Below are 17,541 nucleotides of genomic sequence, written 5' to 3' on the forward strand. Positions count from 1 at the left end.
TTTCTGACTGAATGTTCCAGTGGCATTAGGAGAGATACCTGTAATGCGGACATGAAGCTGAAGAGAAGCCATAAGCAGTCTACTCAGCTGGTACAAATAACTAGCAGCCTCAGTGGTAATTTGTGTCAGCTGTGGCAGTGCTTGTATATATAAACTCAAACCCAGCAAGAACTGCCTTTTCATAGAGCTGTTTAGATTGGGCTTCTTAGTCATTAGCCTCCTTGTAAATCCTTTGCTCTGGCACCCTGGTGTCACAAACAGAGTTTTGAGTCTTTCCCCTGCAGCCCTTTTTCTTCCCATTTATATTGACTGATGTTGTTTTGTCTGCCTTATCCCTATGCTGTCATCAGGAATTGTAAACTGTAGGGCATCTGGTAACTCTTTAATTCACTTTTTATGGTTAACTTCTCACCATATTTCTAAAAGCTTCTGAGAATAGGTAACTAAATTATTTCATTTAAGTCTGGATTGGTTTCATTGAACATTCGTGTGCTGATGGATATGGATGTGTTGTATCGGGGAACATTTTTTGCTGAACAGTGAGCAGAGATAGAAAGAAAGGAACCTTGAGTTCATAGTGAACTCTGTGGCAGCCCTGTGGATGCCTTAAGGGAAACAGGATTGTTAATCTGTAGTGGCAGTACTGTATGCTGCTGTGAAATCACTTGCAGGTAATGCCCAATGGTAGCAGTATCAGAGCTGCATGCAAGGGCTTTGTAGCCTCCAGATAGCCTCAGTACTTTAATGGTATAGCCTTTTTCAACAAACAGATAACAGTTTCAGTTCTTTTTCCTGTTCGAGGAGAAGAAGAACCAAGGATTGGGCTGTTTCTGTGATCAGACTTTCCAGTCAGGATTTCTTTATTTCTAGCAGTTTGGCCTAGTGTGAGGAACCTTCTTCTGAAAACATGGGGCAAAATTTTGCTAGTTACATGGCTTTCATCAGACCAGCCACAGAAGACATCTGGGATGCTATTGAGCAAGATTGGTGACTTCTGTCGTGTAGAGCTTGGCTTTTCTTTTTTGTTCTTGTGAGCCTTTAAAGTATTCAAAATGCACTTAATTTGGGAAGTGGGGTCTGACAAAATGTGACTTTAATATCTACTGAAAAGCTAGATGTTTGCAGCAATGTAATTGAAAATAGTATGCTGTTACAGTTTTTTGTGCAACTCACCTGACTTAACTGGCAGATTCCTGCTTTACTCTTCAAGAAACGGCTGTTACATTCATCACTGTATGTAAAAAGTCACCGTGATTTCTTGTGAGCCCTTCCTCTTTTCACATTGGTTTTAATCTTTCAGTTCTTAGCCATGTAAAAATAAAAGTCATGGGGAGAGATAACATGATTCTCTGGGAAGTTTTACAAAAGGAATCTGAAAGTCTTAGCGTTCTTCCTCTTGCCACCCACCCCCAGGCCCCTCCCTCAACCAAGAAGAACAAAAATGCAAAATGAAACAAAAGCCCAAGAGCTCAGGTAAATAGCTTTTCCTTTTTAAACTGAACTGGGAACAAACAGTCCCCTGGGTACTGGAAACAATGAACCTTCGGTTCCTTCACCTTTCTCCTGGACAGAGTCCTTGGCTTTCTCCAGGGAGGACCAATAAGCTCCCCATCTTCCTTCAGCCACCTACATTAACCAGCCTTGCTGTAATTCAGCAGCTTTGACCTCTCTTCCTCCTGGGCCTTTGGCACATCCGTTATGGCTGTGGAGATAGGGAGCCAGCCCGCTGTGTGATTGCAGGCATGCTGTGAGGATGAGGTGGGCACCAGAGGGGAGACTGCATCTCTTGGTCAAAGCCTTGAGTAGCTGTGAGAGATACTGGGGAAGGGGCATAACCTTCCTCTGCACTCCCCTCCCTTGTGTGGGGGTGAGAGAGTTAGTTTGCAGAAAGTAGCCTGACATCTCATTTAAGGTGCAGGATTATACAAAGGCAGCATTTCTTCCCTGTCGTTGGAGGGTAGGGGGTTCACAAGTGCCAGAGTGGCATACTGGTGAAGATCTGCCATGAGTAGTTTGTCACTACTTTAACTCTTGACCAGAACACAGAAGATAAACAGGACGTAAACTCTGGGCTACAATTTAGGTAGGTCTTTAGTAGCAGGAGTTAGACTTCAGCAAAAAGATCTGAAGTATGTCAGGCAGGTGTCTAAATGTTTTGGGAACTCTAAAGTTTTAAGACTGTCTGGAAATCAAGCCAATAAGGGACAGCAGTGACATGCTTATCTCAGGGAAACCAATGTAGGCACCCACCCTACAATTGCTAACCCTTTGCTTTCCCTTTCCAATCCTGCTTGGTGTTTACAGTGTGTGTGAGGTGACCAGATTTTGAAAACCAAAAGGACTGAATAGAAATATTATGGGTCCTCAGAACCCAGGCCCTGACTGGGGCTGTCTGTGTGGCCTCAAGCCAAATCCTTGCGTTAGTTAAGCATGCCAATCCAGAGAAGCAGTGCTGGTTAGAAAGCATGTGTGTGCATGTGCTCACCACTGCCGGGCTTTTGAGTTGCCTGCTGTTGGGCATTCCTCAGCAAGAAGTACTATATCCCTGTAAGCATGGCCAAAACCGAGGCAAAGACGTGAGTAGCAAAGAGCTTCTCCTCCAGGCTTAACAAGGTGTAGTTTTTCAGTGGAGGAGGCCAGAGCTGTGTGGGGAACTTAACATGAGCTCAGCCTTTCTTAGTGTTGGCTGTTCTGCACTCATATAAGCAATTTGCAAAATCGCAAACCTGCGATTAACATGACCCTTCAAATGCAATGCTGCGTAGTAGTGGATTGTATCTTGCGTTTCTGTCTCCTAACTCCTGTGTTTCTGTTCTAGGTCACTTCCCAAACAAAGCTATGCCTTCGGCAGGAACCTTGCCATGGATACAGGGGATCATCTGCAATGCCAACAACCCTTGTTTCCGCTACCCAACTCCTGGGGAATCCCCTGGTATTGTTGGAAACTTCAATGCTTCCATGTGAGTTGGCCTGCTTTTTCCTCATCGCTGTTCTTGGGGCAACATGTGGAAAAGGGATATTTGGAAGTTGCCAGCCAGTTGTTTAACCCTACACTATCGAGGGTTTTGCTGTTCCTGCTGTTGCTAATGTACCAAGCTCAGAGGGGCTATCAGAGAGCTGGTAGGTGTGTGGTATCCCTGAGTCTGAGCAGACAAACTCTCAGTGAATGAAAAGCTCTGCCTGGGTGAGGACTGAATCCATTCTCTTATTGATCGCTCAGAATTTGGCCCATAAAAAGACAAGGCATAAGCTCTTTTTTGAGAGAGGCTCTCTCCATGGTTAATGAACCTCTGAGATAGACAGTGCAGAGTGAGAGGCAGTTGAAGAGCAGGTCTGGGGGATACTGCTGACATTTTGTCATTTATTACTAGCTGATGTGTTGCAGAAAGCTCAATTTGTCGCCGGCTTCCTTATACCCTGCACTGCTTGCTGCATTCACGCTGTCAGGCCAGTTAGGCTTAAGGCAGAGTAAAATGCGTCTGCCACCTGGAGAAGCATTTGAAAAGGAGCAAGGACATACTGAAATTATTGTGCTTCTATGAGGAAGCAGTTTACAGGCAGCAGGAGGCCCTCTCCATCACAGTCTTAAATAAATGCTTTCAAATGCATGGAGGTTCCCAGTGTAACTTTGTTTGACCTTGCATTAGCAGTCACCTTTTATGAGGCTCTTTGGATTGTCCCAGGGTGGCCACTGAAGAAAGGGTTTATTGTACTGGAGGGGGCAGTGGCATAACTGAAAGGGACTGAAGTTTGGAACTGGGATGTAAAACTGTATCTGTGGATGCTGGCTCACAGAGCTGATGACTGCTGGTTGTTTTTGTGTTTTCCTGTCACCAGTGTTTCCCGCCTGTTCTCAGATGCCAAGAGGTTACTTTTGTACAGTCAACAGGACACGAGCATAAAAGATGTCCAGAAGGTCTTGGGAAAACTGCGCAAGTTCGGAAACTCCTCTGGTTCAGGTAACAGCATGGTAGAAAGAGCCACCTACATCTGGTACTTCTGGTCTGGTTAATGCTGCATGTGTATAAATTTCTGAAATTAATGGGAATGTGTGGGTTATAATTTACAGTTCATTAAACCCTGTCCAATCCTGCAGAAGTACCTTAAGCCCCTCCTGTGTCAGAGCTTTGTGTGCTCTTCAGCTTATTTGGTGGAAGAGAAAAGGGATGGTCTGTAATGCCAAGAACAGCAGCTGTTTTGGATGTGAAATTACAATCCTTAGCCCACTGAAGTCCGTTAAAATGCTCGCTTTCTCAAAGGAGTCCACATAGTGTGTCTTTTTGGAAAACACTAGTTATTTTGCTATTTTGTCAGTGAAGCAATGGATGCATTATAGCTACAATTGAGCGCTCTACCCCCTGAACTCCGGAGGGAAGTGTGCTGGGAGAACGCAGATGAGGAAAAGCTGACGTTGGCCTCCAGTTTACAAACTCAAAGCTGATTATTATCTGACAATGAAGTCTCTATTTCCCTTCTTGGTTTTTTTTTTGTTTCCGTATGACTGTTTGGTGCAGGATACTTCATTCTCTGCTATTCTCTGGCAGGGTTTTGAATGGCAGGGTCCGAAAGAAAATTTTTTTGTCTTGGGGGGCTTGCACAGCCCCATTTGCCACGAAAAATGAGAATCCTTCCATTTTTAGCTTGCATGAGAAGGTCTGGTGTGCCTTCCTGTCCCATGCAGATGAATAAGTCATTAGTGTGAGATCACACGGGAAGCTTGTGGCAGAGCTGGGACATGAAACAAGCTCTGCCCAGTCTCAGGAAATGTGGCAGGTCTCTCGTTATTGCCAGGTCTCTCTGACATGGCAGCTTGTCAGAGTCTTTTTGGGTGCTCTTCTCCGAAAGACTGTTTACCTCGACTGCTGTGTTAGTGATGCGTATATGCATATTGGAAATGATGGGAAGTAAGGGTTTAGAAAGAAATACGTCAGGGAAATAGAGTAGCGAATACAGCCATCGAGCGTCTTCACCAACAGGCACGTAGAGCTCTTTGAAAGTAGGTGCTATTTTAGTGTTTTGTGAAAGTTGTCCCTGTTGTTACAGTTGTTCTTCCTAGCTCTCTTCATTTGAACGTGGCTCAGGCAGGCTCCAGGAAGAAAAATATCTGACCTGGTGTGGATACTTTCATGTCTGTTGCGGCCTGAGCACACTTCTAAAGCAGAGATGGTGTTTTTTGCATCCTTTCCTGTGTTGCTCAGTACATGGCAAGTCACTTTGCAATAATTGTATTGTTAGTGACAGGTTGGCAGATGCGTGCTGGCTGCATGTACGGACTCGAACTGTGCAAAGGGTTTGCCTTGGATATATGACCCTGCTCTCTCCCATCCAGGGCTGTGTGGAATTGTGATGCGATCAGATCTGCAGGTGATAACTGTGGTTTCTGACTCTTTCAACATTAGTTGATACTTTTACTTAGGTATAAGGGACACCCTTCCTTGCTGGGCTCAATATCCGTACTGCCAGGCTCCTGTCTTTTTACTCTGAGAACTACTAAGTGGCGTCATCATGCTTTTACCTAAACCTGCAGCAGTCTTAAGGGGGAGAAGGTGCAGAGCAAACCCTTTGTGCAGAGATGGACATGTTACGAACACAGCCAAAATGAGCTAAGATTACTATTTCCCAAGGAGAGGTTTAACACTGTTTCTCATGGAACTCTTCAAACCCTTGGTTTGACTTGGTGGTCTTGCGGAAACAAGCGTGCTCTGTGAGAATGACGGATGTTAGTGTTACTGGATTTTATACTTTGTGCCTGATGCAGTATCTGTAAGTTAACTCTTCCAAAGAGAGTAGATACTGGTGTTTTGTATTGAAACATGCAGCGCACATCAGGCATGGACATTACAAGAAAACTATTGAACCCGTAAGCTGAAGCTCTTACTGCTAGGAAGGTTTGAGAGGGAGAGTGATTCCAAGAAGCATTTCACATAGGGAGTATCATGTAAGTCGAAAGTCAGAAGTCTCATGTTTCTGTACACTATAAAGACTGGTGGACTGACGGCAAAAATAAGCCTCAGACAAGTCGTCAAAGATCATATTTCTATAATAAGATATTTCAAATGTGTAATAAAAAATATCAAGCCTCTGTGTCATTAGAATGACAGACTGCCCATTGTTGGTAAGGCTCATAGGGAACAAAGCCTATTTGTTCTTCTCATGATATGCTCATTTACAAAGCCTCCAACTTGGGGGTCCTGGCTGCCTGATTCATTCTCTGACAGCGTGCATAAAATGGCAAACTGCAGTCTTACAAGTCCTTGTATATTTATGCTTAGCTGTGCTTAGATTCCTGTGCAAGAAAGGGAACTTCAGCTGCTGTTGACAATGAGTTGTGAGAGATGCTTAAATCCTTTCCTCTCTGGGGCATTTCCTCATGTGACTCCGGGGACCTAAGAAGACTGTAGGAGCGGATGTCAGATGTAAGCACACCTCCAAACCTGAAAGCACTGCCTTTCCCCAGTTAGCAGGAGGGCTAATTACCTGATGAGACAATAATTGAAAACACTTGTAATACCACCTCTGTTCCAGCTCTGGCCTGGACCTGAAGCCATATGAATCAGTGGTGCAGGCAGATGCAGCTTTGCAGCTTGCGTTTCCCTAGTGGGAGGGACTGTGTGCTCCCTACTGTGTGATGTGGGCTCTCTGGGAATCTCTGCGGCTCCCTTATCCCCTATCACGCTGATGTGATGTCCTGCTTGTGTACACACTTCTGACAGCTGGCTGAGGGCTTTGAAACAAGCTTCAGGAGGTGATCTTCCATTCCTAGCATACAAATTGAGGCTGTGGTAGAGATTTTGTTCTAATGTTAGTCATGCAGAGTGTGCGTGTCTGTATGTGGCTTCAGATGTTTGAATCTGTTTAAAGAGCATTTGCCCCAAAGTCCTTTCACTTCAAGCTTCTTTAAAACAACCCTCACACACTAATGTTCAAGGTGTGACCGTTAGTGTTGTCTGGTCTGGCACTTGACCCAGCCTGGCCAACAGGATTATTTCATACCATGAACATCACATTCAATATAAATTAAAAACTTTGCTGAGAAATTCTCTCTCTCCCTTGATGGCGGCGGTCCAGAGAACTTCTTGCCCTTGTGCTGGACCCCTGAGCCCTTCCCTTCCTCCTGAAGCCGCAGCACTCGCAGTGTCCCACATCTGCTGTCTGCTGCTGGGAGTGCACGGCTTCCTGCTGACAGATTTGAGTATAATCCTTGTATGTTTTATATTATTACTGTTAATTATTTAGTGTTATCCTATTAAATCTGTTTATATTTCAACCCTTGTGTTTCCATGTTTTACCCCAGTGGAGAGGGATCATTGGGTGGTAGCATAACTGTCTAAATGACAACAAATTGTTATGGGTTTTTCAAACCATAACAGGCATGTGCTGAACCCTGCGGAAGGGACACTTACATCAGATTGCAGGGTGCTTACACAGGTGCCTGAAAGTCAGTGTCTTGGTTAAAGACAAGGTAGGACACTAAGATTTTGTTTGGGCAGTGCTGTTCACTCATGCCAACAGGCTTTGCATCTCGGCTGCTTCTTCATGAGGTGGGAGGTAACCCCTCCTAACAGGGCTGTTTGTCCAGGAGTTTGAGGAGTGGCTCCTGTTCTCTGCTGCTCTGAGCTCTGGAAGAGCTCTCTGGTGGAGAGAGGGGAAGGCGTTATCAGTAGGGAACAGCCCACCCTTGCTTCACGGAGCACCTCTTCTGGCCAGGGTGAGGTACTAACTGGTAGTGTGAGCGCATTCGGCACAGGCAGCTGTCACACTGTATGGGTGCTGCTGTCTATCGCTGCTTGCAGCAAGCCCTGAGCAGTGAAATCTACGTGCAGGCACACACATACCTTAATATAATCAATTTTGCAGGCAGGTGCCAGGTGCCCTCTCCTTCCCAAGTGCTCATTACATCTCTGTCCAGCAATGTCGCCAAGGTCTTCAACACTCATGATAAGGCAGAGTGCAAATCAGAACAGAGAGTCAAAGACCTTGGTGACAGCACCTCCAAGAGCATGACATGACTGCCATGATTGCCACCTGCAGTAGGCTTAGCTCCCTGCTTGCAGACACTGGATTTGCAACTGACCTCAATGCCATTTTAGCAGAGGATAAAGCATTTGCAAGAAATAAGCTTTCCGCCTGTTTTGAGAAGTGGAGCTGCTGTTGGCTCTGAGGCACTCCCAAATGCTTTGTTTTGTAGTGCCATGGGGCAATAAATCAGCAGGTAAAATCAAAGCCACCTTCTTTGATTGTTGCTAATAGCCGCACATATGAGCCATTCGAGTTGGTATTTACTTCATTGCTCTTAGTTTTCAGCGATCCCAAAGGGCATGTTTCTATTTTTCTTGAAACCATCCCAACTAAACAAAAATGGAGCAATGAAATAGACAGAGGGAAACAAACATCGCCTAAGAAATTGCATCAGATCTCAGGCTGTTATTCCACGTGTGCCTTGCTTTTCCCAGTTGTTTGTTGGATTAGTATTGCTCGTGGTGTAGGAGAAACATCAGCTGGGTGGCATCCTCTGCTGATGGCACCCTGCTGCACAGCCAGATGTTGGGACTGAAGGAGTTTGCAGCACGTGTGGTCAGTGCTAATAGTGCTACTTTTATTTGACAGGTAAAGGATGATGGAGGGCTTGGGCTGAAAAGCAGCCTTGGGAGAGGCTTTCTGGTGGCGTGTGTCCTGCTGCGTGATTAATAAGGGTGCTCGGGAAAACAGGATGTTGTACATTATCTGCTAGACGATGTTGAGGTGATAGCTAACTCCCTCCTCAGTGTCTTCTCCCTAACAAAAATGACCCCACGCCCTCAAGCTAAACATTCAAATGGATTCTTACACCTGCCTACCTCTCCCTAATTAAGCTGGTTTCCTCCCTGGCCTCCCTTGGCAAGGAACCTAGCAGAAACCAGCCAGGCTAGAATGAGGACTAACAAACCATATGTCCAGGTGGCCTTGACCCCCGGAAACAGCTGCAGACACCAACTGCAGCAGGGTGGCATTCCTGCCATTGCACGTAAATATACAGCTGGGTTTCCTGATACCGTGCGCCATAGTGGCGTTGGCGTGCAGGTCCTTGCCTTCCCTTCAGGCCAGGGAAAATGTTGCCAAAAACGCTGCCCTGTGGTATCAGTAGAGAGATCTTGACTTGTGTGGGCAAGTAGAAAGGCTGCTTTACCTTTGTTTTCAGTACAAGTTACTTTGTGTTAGCCCTCAGCAGAAGTCTCCAGCAGGTTCCTGGGCTGCTGCTGCCTCTGAGCCCAAGTCATCCAGCCAGGAAGGAGGCCTGGGACTGTGTGGGAATCGGTGTGATTTCTGCTTTGGTCAGATGTGATCTATGGATAGAGCAAGTGGAACAAGCTGCCAATACTGGGTACTTGGATTACACAGAGGGTTTTGTAGTGTGCCATGTTGATTGGGCAGTTTGGAGATTCAGGTACACAGAGCAGTTTTACCACGTTTACCTAATGTATTTTTTTTTTCTTCAAATCACTGGGTTGCTGAGCAGGCACAAATTGAGTGTCATTAAATATTTTTTTTTTCTAAGTGAACATAAGTTGTGCAGGCAACTGCAGATCTTCTGGAAAAACTATTCCAAAACATTGCGGGAAGGGCACTTTAAGTCCTTTAATACAGGTAGTGGACAAAGTCTCTGTGTGAATCCAATGGACCTGTTATTTTTTCCATCCTAAATTGAAACTGGGAGGCTGAGAGTCAAGAGATACGCAAAGGTAAAGAAGACTTCTTATAGCAGCATGGGTCCCAACTTGTGTGTTGGTCAGTTAGCTATGCAGCTTTTATTAGTGAGGTGGCATGGTATTTGCTGAATTACACATTTGCGCAGTTACCACTTTCAATAGAGTCTACTTCTGCTTTCCTTAATATTTTGAAGCCAAAGATGAGATTAAAGTAATAAAACAATGTTGATAGAGCTTTAGACACAAAGGTCTGCTGCAGCACTGAATCTGTTACCAGGAGAATCATACTTGTTTCCCATGGGGCTGTCTGTGAACTTTCAGAGGTTTCTTTGTCTTATTACATGGCTTTGCTTAGAGGCTGAGGCGGGTAAACAGATACAGCATAATGTGCATCGCTGTTTTCTGATTCTGCAGAACTGGGCTTTGGTGCCTAGTTTTGGTCTGAACTTCCCTTCTGCTGAGATGCTGTTGGAGTGAGAGGCTTAGAATTACGCCAGCTCGGATTCTAGGTGGGTGTGTATGGATGTGGGAGGGGAAGACTGAAACCTCTTTGGAAAAGCATCTCAGAGAATCCTGTTGCGGAAGACTGCGTGAAACCAGTTAAAAACACATGAGGAGAATCACAAGCGTGTCAGCATTGGTCTGCACTAGTGAAGAGCTGCACAGGAAATTTGGTTAAGACCAGCTAACCTGACGGTTCTGGATAATGGTTTGACTGCATGCAGGGAAGCCAACAGTGCCCATATCTACCATTAGCAACACAGCTATTCCAGCAGATACCAAATCACTGCACCTTAAAGGCACTGTCTTTATCTTGCTGTTAACTTGTCTAGATAAAGACACAATGGTAAAGAAAACAAGAATTGCTTACTGTGCTTGTCACAGTGTAAGTAATGCTGGCACGTGCTGCTGAAGCAGGACAGTATTAAAGATTCTGGGTGCTTGCTTTAGTCTCCTAAAACTCTTCAACCTGGTCCGTCAACACTGATTTTTATATTGAACCAGCGAATAAAATAGAAAGTGTTAAGTAAACAATTTCACCTTTCATACTCTAGTCCCTATTTTTGTATGCTTATTATCAGTACAGCTTGCTAATACCAGCACTATGTTGCTGAAAACTTATGCTCAGTGTTAACTTCAATTTGCACTTATTTTCTGTGTTTTCCACTCTGACACAATTTCTGGATTTGTTCTCAGTGACTTCTAATCTCAAAATCCCAATAAATTGCCTGATCTGTTGAAGATTGCGTTTGGTTTGTTTAAGCTACAGGCTGAGGTCGGTGGAGAGAGCGGGACAGAGACTTTTCACATTGAGTTTGGTGTTAGTAGTCCCCTAGGAAATTTGTACCACTGTCATCTGGTGAAAAGTTCAGCTTTCTTGGGGGATTTCTGTGGGGCTGAGCTCTCATGAGAGCGGCGATTATGAAATTGCTGCAGTTGGAAAAAGCCCTGTCCGCGTCTGTGTCTGACTTGGTACTGAGGCCAGAGTGCCTGGTTTGGATCTGACTTCCTCTCAAGTTAATATTCACCTTTGGAGCCTTCTCTCGTAACAACAGATTTCATCTTCAGTGTGCATTACGAACTCTTAACTACCTAATTTTTACAGCATTCCTGTAAGCTAAATAAATAAACAGCTGCCAAGGAACTGGAGCCCTCACTCAGAATCGCAGTAGGATGTGGCAGTTTTCAATGTAGTCAGGATGCAGTAAAAGGTGATGGCTTTGAAATACTGTTGATGTTGAATCAAAGTTCATTTTTACCCAGGCAAGAGGACAGAGCACTGCTTGACTGAATTTTTTTGAAAATCCATGGAAGTTCAGTTTTTGTAGGCAGCCTTTTTCATGGGAAACAGATGCTGTTCTATTTAAATATTTTTGGTCATAAAATAAGTGAGTGTTAATGCCAGGATCTTGGCTAAAATCAAACAACATATTCTACCACCTGTTGCTAAATTTCTTTGCAGCTTCAACAAACTGCAACATTCTTCATTTCCAACCCTATGTTCTGGTGTTTGGGTTTTTTTTTTGGTGCTGCTGTGGTTTTATCAAGTACTGGTTGTGTCTTGTTTGAGATGTGTTTTGAGTTCAGGTTACAGTTTTATGCTTGTATCATACTTTACATATGTTTGGTTTCCAAAATTCTGGAAAAATCTTTTGAAATTAAATGCAAAAGCTGCAGAATAAAGAAGAAATTATACATATTTTTGTCTTAACTAAGTGTTAATAACAAACTGAGTTTGTTAAAACTGCATATTGCTTATGCCTGCATGGCATGAATTGCTCAGATGATGAAAAATTGGTCTAGCTCTGAAAATTTAGCTGAAGGTAGCTCATCTATTAGCTGAAGATCTTGCCTTAGCTTTTTTTTTTATGCTGACCTGGCAGCATGAAAGCTATATGCGGAGGAGGCTCAGGCTGATCTGTGACACACATCCTCTGTAAACAGCTAAAGTTTCCTTCCCCTTCTAATGCTGTTTTAGTTCTAAGGATGGTGCAATAAAAGACCCTTCTAAGGGATTTTAAATAAAGACACTTCCCTGTGGATTTTTTTGTTTGTTTCCCCCTCCCTGAACACTTATGTTCTTCTAAATGTATCTTTTTTAGAGGCAAATACTGCCTGAGTTAGTCTTAGATGCATTTTAGGTTGACAATGGCAGAAGGTTTGCATGACTACAGACAGCCATAATAACTTAATAAGGGTAAATGATTACATCTCAGGAGATCCTTTCCTTGTAGTTCTCCATCTATTTTAGCAAGTGCAGCTGAAACACAACTGGACCGTATCTGAGACTGACTGCACATACGTATATGCCAGAAGGAGACGCAGACAGCTTATGGCAAAGGTGGCAATATCTCACGCCTGAGTGCTTGTTCTGACTTGTACCAACCAGCTGTTTAGGAAAGCAGCAGCTGGTGTCTGCCCAACAAAATGCTACTTCAGAACCGGGGGGGGGGGGGGGGAGGGGGGGGGTGGGGGGGTGGCAAGTGCTTTGCCACTTGAGACAAGATACAGACATGAAAGTGCTTTGTCCCAAAAACTTTCCTCACAGCTGTGGGACAACATGGCCAGCAGCCATCGGATATCCCTGATCACCTATGTTATTACTCTGGTCTGTTCACACACTTGTCCACAACCCAGCAGGAGGGGAAAAGTGTGCTGTAGAGTCACAGAACAGAAATCAAGACAATGGAGCAGCCTTTTAAGACCACAGGTGTCTTCACCTACCTGGTCTCTTTCCTTCCATTTCATGTTGGGGCCTATAAGAAAGCTGTGGAGGGGCTGTTTGCAAGGGTATGTAGCGATAGGACGAGAGGCAATGGTTTTAAACTAGAGCAGGGTAGGTTTAGGTTAGACATTAGGAAGACGTTCTTTACAATGAGGGTGGTGAGGCACTGGAACAGGTTGCCCAGAGAAGTGGTGGAGGCCCCATCCCTGGAGACATTCAAGGCCAGGCTTGATGAGGCTCTGAGCAACCTGCTTGAGTTGAAGATGACCCTGCTTCCTGCAGGGGGGTTGGACTGGATGACCTTTAAAGGTCCCTTCCAACCCAACACATTCTATGATTCTATGTTCTCTCTCACTGCTACCTGAAGAAAGTGCAAAGAATTTTACCAGTGCATCCATATAATAATGCAGAAGACTTCTCCAGCAGTACACATTCAATTTTCTTCAGGTTAGCTGCATGCTTTGGGACTCTGGTGTGCAGGACCAGGTTCCTAAAGCAACAAGAGGCACTACCCTTTTCTGTGTCTACTGGTAATGTTCCTGTCCTCTGTGTAAAACACAGTGGACACTGATACTGGTGTTAAGTACTCCAAGGTGTATTTTCATCCAGCAAGTTACAACAATACTGGAGGGAAGGAATGATTAGTATATTGACAGTCCAGAAGAACACCAACCTGAAGCATGAGTTTCTCAGCCTACCAAGGCAGGGTCTGTTTGGAGCATGCTGATGTGAACCAGCAGTATAGTGTCGCACGTACGATACAAGAGATATGATCTCTAGCCAAGAATTCATGTGAATTTGGGCCATCCATGTCTACTAAGCATCTGCTTTTCAGTCTTTCCCAAAGATTGAGAAAGTTCTTTAGCTATTTGGAAGTGCTGTTGCTCAACAGTCTGATTTATACTTGTGAAGGGGATGAATGGTTGCAAAGGTTGCCCTAAACTAGGCAGAGAAAACATAATCTCTTGTTTCAGTGCTGAAGCTTGATTATTTTTTTTTCCTTTGCTTTGGACTTGAGCAAAACCAAACTACTATCCATAAGGATAACTTTCCAATGACCAACTAAATTGAAACAGGGAGCAATCATGGGAGGTTGAAATAATTTAGCTGTAGGTATGTTTTCAGCATAAGTAGACAGTGTTTCTGCTTGAACTAATTGGACTACAATGGTTGACTTATCCTTGATAATCTTTAGTGGGTTTTGCTACATCTTGGATTGATCTGATGCTTTGTTCTGGAGGTGGCTTCTGCTGTTTTGTGCTTGATGGAGGGCATTAGGACTTGGCACTAAATCCAGAAGTGACAGGTCTTTTTGAACATAGGGGAAGCAAGAGTCACTATGATCTGCTTGTTTTGGGGCTTAGAAGCGGTTCTGAAATAGGTGTCTTCTGTGTCCGTTTGAACCAGCAGTCTCACAGATGAATGCCCATGTAGCCAGCTCATGAAAACCCTTCTGCTGTTAGTAATGGTCATTTGATTAAAATGTCCAGTACTGCTTTTTCCTGTGACTTGAATTTCCACTGAGTTTAACGTCACTTGCTCAAGTGCAGGGAATTCTGGATGGGGCCCTCCTTCATCACAGCTTATACTTTCAACTTCTGCTTAGTTCCATTCTTTTTAATAGTATAATGTCATTGCTTGTATGCCCACACCAGTATTTGCCATCAGAACAGTGGTGTGTGGCGGGATGTGACCAAGGCCTTCAGTTTTTAGTCTGGCTATTGATTATTTTTTTTTAAAATGTATTTTACTGTGTCTGAGTTGATGTTTTGAAATATCTAAAATCTGTGTTTTATCTAGGGCATGATGTTCCTTGTACGGTCAAAATCCAATCTTAATAGCAAACCCTTACTTTCTGCCCCTTTAGAAGCACTTCTCTTTCTCTGAGATGGATTTGACCTTTAGAGACCTTCTGCATAGCCTGTACTAGACCTAAATGTGTTCTGTATAACACTCCTGAAAATAATTTTGTTGCAATAATAAAGTATTTGGTCAGGTCTGACATCTGTCATCTCTGTGTCTGGCAAACCAGTTCAAAGGCAGAGAAATTTGCAGTTTGTCCTTATTTTGGAAAATCAACAGGAGAATTTTCAGCCAGTTATAACTGCCATGTGATCTGGAGCTCTGCTCGAGATTTCCTCCTTAAAGCAATTCAGTGAAGATAGTAAGGATGTTTCCTTTAAGCCTGCTTCATTTTTTTGCTCTGTTGGGAGCCTGAATAATTTATTTTTTTTAATTTCTTCATTGGCAAGCTATATTTCACAGTTGTCTGTGCTGATAACAGAACTTGGCTTGCAGCAGGAGAAGACGTGAGAATATATCATCTGGGGCCTAGGGGGCTGGTTGGGTGCATCCCTTCATAGACAGAAGCTCTGCAGGCTGTGTTTTCTGGCAGGACTGCTGGTGACCAGCCTGTGGCTTTCGCTTCTGTGCCTTGTGTCTTTGCTTTCTGATGCAGAGTCTTTCCATCGTCATGTGTGTCATACAGGAGGGGAGCCTGATGGCATTTGGGACTTAAAAGTACTACCCAAAGAGAGGTATGAGCCTTGTGTTTGCTGCTGACTTTCTATGCAGGGTGGAGGTGGGATCTCAGGTGGCTTAAGTGGGCTCTGCATCCTTGAAGCCAACACATCCCCAGCGAAGGCTAACCAAGGACTGGTCTTGTGCATGCACCAGAACACAGTGTCAGCTGTGTTTTCTGACTGAGTGACTGTACTGGCCACTTCTTTTAAAGTTCTTCTAAGCAAAAACGGTGACTTGTAGAGGAATGGAGATGGTCGCAGTGTCTGCAGTCCCAAGATGAGAGGGACTGTCGCACAACACTTCCCTTTTTCCCAGGAGAGATCTTAGCTGCTGGAGATGGATGGTAGGCTGCCTCCTCTTTACTCACATCACCCTTTGGCATGGCAAATATATGAAGATGAGGGGATCTGGTTAAGTAGGTGCTCACTTGCATATGATCTAATGTCTGTAGAGGCAGCACTGTTGCATGGCTGATGGACACGGAGCAGGGAGCTGTAGCCTTCCATAAAAACAGATCAAGCCATGGCTGCAGAAGGAACAGCACTTCAGCTGCGAGCAAATTAGGCTTGTATGTTCACACTAGCCGACCCTGCACAACAGGCCTGCTGAGCTGCTTGATTTCTTGTCAGAAAAATCAGGGTATGGCTGTCCAGCTTGTTCAGAGGACAGTTTTAGCTCCTGCCAGTATAAATAGGGATACAGGCAGCTCTGAGAGCTGTTCCCACCACACAAGGGGAAGAGTGCCTTACAGGAAAAGGAAAATTAAAACACAGTAATTGCTTAAAAAAAAAAAAAAAGGCACTTAAAAAATGTTATTTTATCATGCTTTCCGGATGTGTTGTCCAAAGTTAGGAATATAATAAAGGCAGATGAAAATTTGCTGCCTTGCCAAGCCCAAAACTGGCCTATATGAAAGGTCTGCTTTTCACATTGTAGATCCGGGTCATTGGCTCAGTAGGTTACAATGCTGTAGCAGGCTTCGACATTAAGAGATCTCTGTTTCCTCTGGATGATCAGCAATTCACAAGTCATTCAGTCTTCGGTTCCACCGTTGAACTTGTTTGAAAGCCCATTTTTATTTTCATGGGAAATTGCTTCAGACACCTTTTGTCTATAAATCAGTGATGGGTAATGGGTGTGAAAATCAGGCGAGGCGTTCAAGTGCACCAGTCATGTATTCCTGAGGAATACTTCCCAAATGCTTCATTGAAAAATTAATACAAAATTCCAGTGTACAAGGTAATTCTGCATCAGCACTTAGTTTGCCTGCCCTGGTCCTCTCACCATGTGATGGTTTGCTGAAAGCCAAGGCAGGTTTCTAGGCAGGGTCCTGGTAGCGCTACCAGTAAATGTTTTCAGCTGCCAGAGCTGAAGCTCCAGCTCTTGGTCTCAGCTTCAGTCCCTTCATGTGGCTTGTGTCTTGCAAAAAGTCCTGTTGCTGGGAGTATGACCAGTGAACTGGGTCACCCTGGGTGAAGCAGGCCTGTGTGACTGAGGAGCCTCATGACCTTGTCCTCTGGTCGTGCCCCGATGCTGTGGAGTGGTGCGGCACAGGCTTGTCAGACAGCTGTGCGGTCAGGGTGGTGCAGGCGTCTGAGTTACTGCCCTGGTGCGGGAGCTTTTCGGAGGTGCCGCACACCCACCTCCCTTGCTGTAGAAATGCGGTTTTACCTGAGTGGGGAACCGGGAGCTGTGAATCTGAACTCTGTGCAGGGTGAAGAAAATGCCTTATTTGCTCACTTGCCACTCTTCCTTGCTTTGCTCCTTCTGTTAACTGGTAGAGACAGGTATTGTGCCAGGAACCTGCTTGTCTGTCTTGTATCCTTTGGGCCGTTGTGGAAACCTGCTGACTTTAAAGAACAAAGTCATGCCCCATCTTGCCCTTCTCATGCCCCATCCCGTCTCACTCTTTCATCTTGCTGTGATGCCTTAATGCCGCTGTTATGAAAATGACTGGGTTGCCCTATGAGCAGTCCCTGTGATGAGAAATGAAGGGTCATAATTTAATATCAGCTTCTCTGTTGCCTTGGTGCTTGGAATACAGGCTTAGACAAAGGCTAATAAATCCTGCAACTGCAATGGATATACAGAAAATAACATAATTGT

The 17,541-nt window shown here is 44.5% G+C and overlaps 1 protein-coding gene across 4 annotated transcripts in view; it reads left to right on the forward strand.

Moving 5' to 3' along the window:
* ABCA1 (ATP binding cassette subfamily A member 1) overlaps window positions 1-17,541 on the forward strand; it is a 100,004-nt gene that overhangs the window by 24,079 nt on the left and 58,384 nt on the right. For all 4 annotated transcript variants that reach the window (XM_063321427.1, XM_063321426.1, XM_063321429.1 and 1 more), the window contains 2 exons: window positions 2,819-2,960; window positions 3,838-3,959. In XM_063321427.1, the coding sequence (XP_063177497.1) occupies window positions 2,819-2,960; window positions 3,838-3,959 (264 nt within the window). The remainder of the gene's footprint in view (window positions 1-2,818; window positions 2,961-3,837; window positions 3,960-17,541) is intronic.

The sequence above is a fragment of the Chroicocephalus ridibundus genome, chromosome Z, assembly GCF_963924245.1.
Source record: "Chroicocephalus ridibundus chromosome Z, bChrRid1.1, whole genome shotgun sequence".
Taxonomy (NCBI): Eukaryota; Metazoa; Chordata; class Aves; order Charadriiformes; family Laridae; genus Chroicocephalus; species Chroicocephalus ridibundus.